Source organism: Fragaria vesca, linkage group LG4 (assembly GCF_000184155.1).
Source record: "Fragaria vesca subsp. vesca linkage group LG4, FraVesHawaii_1.0, whole genome shotgun sequence".
In the NCBI taxonomy this organism is placed as follows: domain Eukaryota; kingdom Viridiplantae; phylum Streptophyta; class Magnoliopsida; order Rosales; family Rosaceae; genus Fragaria; species Fragaria vesca.
Window position 1 is genome coordinate 2,159,178 of NC_020494.1, and position 6,463 is coordinate 2,165,640.

At 35.6% G+C, this 6,463-nt stretch overlaps 1 protein-coding gene across 1 annotated transcript; it reads right to left on the reverse strand.

The window, feature by feature from the left end:
• Positions 1-5,997: 5,997 nt before the first annotated feature.
• On the reverse strand, positions 5,998-6,463 carry LOC101311185 (DNA-directed RNA polymerases I, II, and III subunit RPABC5-like). Its single transcript, XM_004297819.1, has 3 exons — positions 6,435-6,463; positions 6,150-6,244; positions 5,998-6,026 (listed from the first exon to the last, which is right to left on the reverse strand). The coding sequence occupies exons 1-3, from the start codon at positions 6,461-6,463 to the stop codon at positions 5,998-6,000; spliced, it is 153 nt and encodes a 50-aa protein (XP_004297867.1).

Sequence of the window (6,463 nt, forward strand, 5' to 3'; positions counted from 1 at the left end):
AGAGTCGGGAAACTGGGATCGATCAGTTCAAAATTTTCAGTAGAGAGCAATTCTCCAATTTTTATACCTAGCAAGCTATCCGAAACTAGATTAGTCGTGTTCTGGTCATATTTATTATAAACCGATTGATGCTGGCCGACCTTGGCCGGCATGTATTGAACACGATCGATGTTGCTTGAACGGTTGTGAAGTAATGTAAATTGATAATTAAATGGAACTAAATAATATTTTTGGTACTTGTAAGTTAATTAGTATAATACATAACTAAGAACTCCATGGAATATCTCATATAGAGTCATGCATGGCATATAATTTTTAACTATTTAATTTGTGGGATGGTCCGTCATTGGAGAATCATTAGATTTGCGAACTGGCTACAAGAGTACTAGAGCTTAGAAATTAACTCGTCTTCTCCATTCTAGCTGGCTATCTGGTAATTGACCTACTTACTGATGTAGCTAGCTGCAATATGACCAACCAATTAGATTATTATTAATGGTTAACTTACGACTTTTTTCAAGTCAATCAAAAATGATTAATCTTTACTAGATTTTGACCACTTCACATATGAGATGTTAAAAACTTAACCTGCCGTCCTCCGGTCAAAAATTAAGACGGGATTTAGCAGCTTTGCATCGAGCCATCGACCCCCAGTTCAATCATTTGTATAGAGAAGACTTCTCTCGTTAAACATATATATATATATATGTATACATGGTCCTTTCATTGAGGGATCCCTATTTTTGGCCACTTTTAGGGATAGGCCCACACCATTGGATATGTCATTTAATGAGGTTGGATGGCTAAGATTAAAACAAAAGGTTACACACTTTATATCAAATCTGGACCGTTTAAGATCATTAAAAATAAATCGAAGTTTTCAATGGGTTAACGATCACTAAATTATTTGAAAATTTGTAGAAATGATCTACTCATATAACTCAATGAATTGAACGATGTAGATGCAAAAATTTGATTGGGAAGTTAGTGTAATGCCTTATCCCTAGAAATACTCTTGAACGGTCCAGATTTGATATAAAGTGTGTAACTTTTTGTTTTAATCTTAGCCATCCAACCTCATTAAATGATATATCCAATGGTGTGGGCCTATCCCTAAAAGTGGCAAAAAATAGGGATCCCTCAATGGAAGAGCCTTGATATAGAGAGCCCTTCCATTGAGGGATCCAATGATGTGGGCATATCTCTAAAAGTGGCCAAAAATAGGGATCTCTCAATGGAATGGCCCTATATATATATATAGAATGTGAAGTTATATGGTCATCATTTTATCACACTTTTTAAGATTATGTTAACTTTCACTGCAAATGACTCTTCTGATCGAGTTAAAATTCTTACATGACAAATAACTTGTATACAAAAACGTGTTATCTCTTCTGCCAAATACTTTTCAGCTATGCATCCTTCAGGATTTGATCGATTCCGAACATATCCTTTTAAGTCCTTCATAAACCTGAAAATAAAAACAAATCAACATTAGTATTAGTATTAGAGGAATAAAGGAGCACTAGCAAGTAAGCTGTGAAAATGAAGTGCATTGTAAGCTCACCTTTCAAAGGGGTACATCCAACGAAAATGCACAGGGCCACCAATTAGAGCTTCTTGTGCAAGATGAATTGGTAAGTGAACCATAACGTCAAAGAAAGAGGGAGGAAATAACCTTTCAAACATACAAATAGTCTCTGCAATTTCTTCATCAAGAATACCTATATCTTTCTTCTCAATCTCTCTCTGACATAACTAATGGAAAAAAGAGCACAAGCGGGGGAAATTGCAAGTCTAGGACCTTTGGGCAGAAGTCCTTTCAAAGCTACTGCAAGAATCTGTTGGATCAAAACATGACAATCATGTGACTTCAAATCCGTTATCCTGTTATCTTGCAAAGAGACACGATTTGCAAGGTTGGAACAATACCCATCTGGCAATCTTAACATCGCTAGCCTCTTACAAAATATTTTCTTCTCTTTCTTTGAAAGCACGTATGGTGCTACATCACTTTTACATTTGCTGGAACCATCTTCTTTTAGGTGCAATTTCTTTTTGATACCCAACACTTTCAAATCTTTGCGAGAATTCAGGTTATCCTTTGTTTTCCCCTTCATGTTGAGTAAAGTGTCAATGATGCTTTCACATATATTTTTTTCAATGTGCATCATATTTAAATTATGTCGCAATAACAAAATCTGCAATATAGAAAATATATATTAAATTTATGCAATTAAAGAAACAAGGTTTCAACAAACTTTAATGAAATAGAAACTTGTAAAACGTACCTCCCAATATGGTAACTCAAAGAAGATTGATTTCTTCTTCCATCTCTTCGAAGGCTTTAAAGGATCATCACTGTCATCATCACCATCATCATCCGAATTTTCACATGAATCGGCATCCATTTCATTGGCTGAACTTTTCTTACCTCCATTTCTTCTCCTTTTTCTGTTATTACTACTACCGACCTTTTTTTTCTTTTTTCTTATGCAAGACCCAACCTTCTTACCCCATTCATTTTTAATATTCTTGACTACCTGAAATACCTCTGAACCGGTCAGCTTTCTGCGCCTCACTCTATGTTCCTCAGTTCCATCAAACCAAGTTTTATTGTACCTATATGGATGATCACGTTCAAGAAACCTCCTATTACACATAAATGCATGCTTTCTTCCATTTGGAAGCCATTGAGAGGATGTTTGAACACCACATACTGGACAAGCTTTCCTTCCATGGGTGGAATACCCCGACAAATTCCCATAAGCAGGAAAATCATTTACCGTCTAAAGCAACAGAGCTTTCAAGTTGAAGGTAGACTTGGTGAATGCATCATATGCACTAACCCCATTGACCCATAGCTCTTTCAAATCTTCGATAAGTGGTTCCAAGTATACATCAATGTTATTCCCCGGTTGCTTAGGACCAGGGATTAGTAATGTCAACAATAAATGTTCCTTAGCCATGCATAATGATGGGGGAAGGTTATATGCAACCAAGGTCACAGGCCAACAACTATATTGGGAATTACGATCACCAAACGGATTAAATCCATCTGCTGAAAGACCAAGTCTAAGATTACGAGGATCTTTTGCAAATGAAGGCCACTTTCTATCAACCTTCTTCCATGCAAGTGAGTCAACTGGATGACGCATTTTCCGATCTTGACTTTTGTGAGTGTGATGCCATGTAAGTTGCTCAGCTTTTTCAGAATCCTTAAACATTCTTCTAAACCTCAGGATAATAGAAAAATATCTCAACCACCTTCGCAGGGACCCCTTCCTCAATCTTCTGTGTGTGCTTATTAACTTTCCATTGAGAAGCACCACAAGTAGGACAAATCTCCACTTTCTCCAGTTTCTTTCTAAATAAACAACAATCATTAACACAAACATGAATCTTCTCATAGCCTAGATCAAATGCTTTTAGTAATTTTTTTGTTGAAGATAAAGAACTAGGAAGTATGTTATCTGGAGGTAGCAAACTACGAACCATCTCTAGAAGTTCTTCGTAGCCATCATTATTTAAACTATTTTTTGCCTTAAACTTGTAAAACATCACTGTTGCTGACATCTTTGTGGAAGGACAACCAGCGTATAAAGGAAATTCTGCTTCTTTCACTAAATCTTCAACATTAGGCTCTGTTAGTTTAGCTACAGGTTCCATAAATTCATCACCTATATATGCATCTCTATACATTTTATATGATTCCAAATTTTCAATGTTATCCATCATATATTGATGTACAGAATTTTCTGGCTTGTCCCCATGAGAGGTATAGTTAGTGTAAGTCTCATATAACCCATTTGAGATTGATCTAATACTTCATTGGGCGGATATGACCAGATGTTTAAACAACTGCTACAAGGGCATTGGATACTCTTAGGATGCCCTTTACTTGCATGAATACTATTAACAAACCTTCGTGCTCCATCATAAAAGGCTCTAGGATCTCTATGGGAAAAAAAAAAAAAGACTTTTTAAAATGGAACAATGGTTATATTATTATAAAATTAGATTTTCTAGTTTTATAGATGTAACATGGTTTTACAATGTGTCCATTCCGTATCCATGTTGGTTACACCTTCGTTTTCCTTGGCTTTGTGTTCTAAGTTGTATTTAAAAAGCAAACATTTTACAATTCAAGTAGTGTAACTAGATATGATAAACATAAAAGAACTACAAGTAATTAAAAAGGAAACATATATAACCGTCAAAACACTGAAATACACAATTGCAATTTAAAACTGTTAAGTAAAGCAAAGAGAGAGAGGACGATTTGATACCTATAGTTGAGCGGGCTGCGTCTGATTGCAAAGAGAGTTTGACGATTTTGTTAAGTAAAGCACCTTGTGTGAGGAGACCTGCACCAAATATAGAAACAATACTCAAATACCAGACATAAAGAAATTTAACCAAAGAAGGAACCCATTGAAATTTAACCCTTACAAATACCCAAAACTCCTCTCTTACAAATCCAACAGACACTCATCTTAGATTAGCAAATACCCAGCTATTAAATCCAAAAGTTTAGACAAACAATTTTATCAAACATCATATCAAACATCATCATTGACTTGAATGATCCCACCTTCATGATTCATTGCCTAACAGACGGCTAAAGCAACCGGCCATGGATCAGCAACAAACAAGCATCATATTACTTGCACATAAAAATACCATTACATATTATTCTATTCACAACAACTGGCCAATACTCATGTTTAGTTGAAAATTAGCTAATCTCTGCTTTTGGGTCACTATTAGCTAGTAGGTGACATTACTTATGGATGATCACTAATATTCATCCAACTCCAACTAATCTCTACCAATGGTCAATACTACCCAGATACTAATAATCATGCATCTCCAACTAATTCCACACCCCAGTTGGATAGGCAGTTCAACCAAATAGAAACAATAATACTATGATGCAATAAACAAAGTTTTACGCAACACAAGCATTCAGTCTTTCATTCTAATTAAGAGGGTCATACAGATTATAACATAAGCCTAAAATGGAGTAGGAACATACTCCATTAATCCGAAATATCCTATTAGACCTAATCCAAGCATGAAGCTTAGGAATAATACAGCTCCAGTCAAGACAAAGCATGTACTCACACACTCAAGACACTATCAAGAAAGTAATAATACCAACTTCCTGCACAGAAGACTGTTGGTTCATGTTTAGCTCAAATGAATTATATCAGAAATATGCTTGCCCTCTAAGACGCACAACAACAGATGATATGAAAGCCTGAAACTAAAGGCCTACTTAGACATCTTCAGCGGCAATGTATTGACAATACATACAACTTCCATGACAAACCAGAACTGCATAGATACTCACAAGCAACAGAGAAAATGCAAAGATTCCACATATAATCATTTGAGTAGACATAATTTCACCATTCAGAGAAGCCTTCTAAACGTATAAAGAATGTGCTTAGTTACACTTTTTTTGAGATAAAAAGGAAAATTTTATGTTGTACTTTGATCATGTTCACATAGACTACCTTGTCGATTCAAGACTCAGAATGTTAAGTCATCTCTTTCAGCAAACCCATTCTTCTTGTCAGCCGTATTTCCTGCAAAAAAAAAAAAGTGTATATAATGAGCTAATTAGGTTGAGCTGCTCTGCATAATTTGACTCGTAAAACTTCAGGCTCTTTAATTGAAGTAAGCCCTTTGACATTCAATCGGATTGGTGGTATATACTATCAGCAACAAACACATGAACAACTCCACTCCACAACCATAAGCCCATAAACCAAAATTATGGGGATCCAAATTTACCATTGACAGTTTAAAAAAGCTGAAATTTATATCCCAATTGATAAAAAGAAATAAAAATCCAACAAAATAAAGCCATATTTGCATTCAACAAAACAACACATGAGTAAGAGAATCATCCAATCTAACAAGAAACGTCGTATTTCGATAAAAATTCAAGCCAACTCCAAATTCTGATGAGTATCCCATAAGTATTACTCAAGACACTAAATCCGACTTCTCCAAAGCTGTAACAAAGGTTCAATGTCAGTTCCAATAAACACTGCCACACTCAGGACAGATTACACATGTGGTAACTCTATGCGTGTATGTGCAGGAGAAAGACAGCTAGAAAAAGAGTTAAAACTTACAGTTGTAGTTGAGAAGCTTCTCAATGAGATCAACATAAGTCATAAGCATGCGACTGTAGTAGTAACGAACCAACCCCAATGCATCAAGCGCATCCCTGCATCCCAAGCAATTAGAATCATTAACTAAAACCTGGCCTCCTTTACAACCAAGTTTAAAACTTTATTCAAATCAAAAGCCCAGCGAAAAGGTTGACTGTCTACTACCACTAAACATCACACTCCCAAAATTGATACTAGCAAAAAAATACATTTACACTCACTACAAAAAAGAATTCAGTTAGCCACCCTAAATTGCCACGGCCCAGATTTGCCAT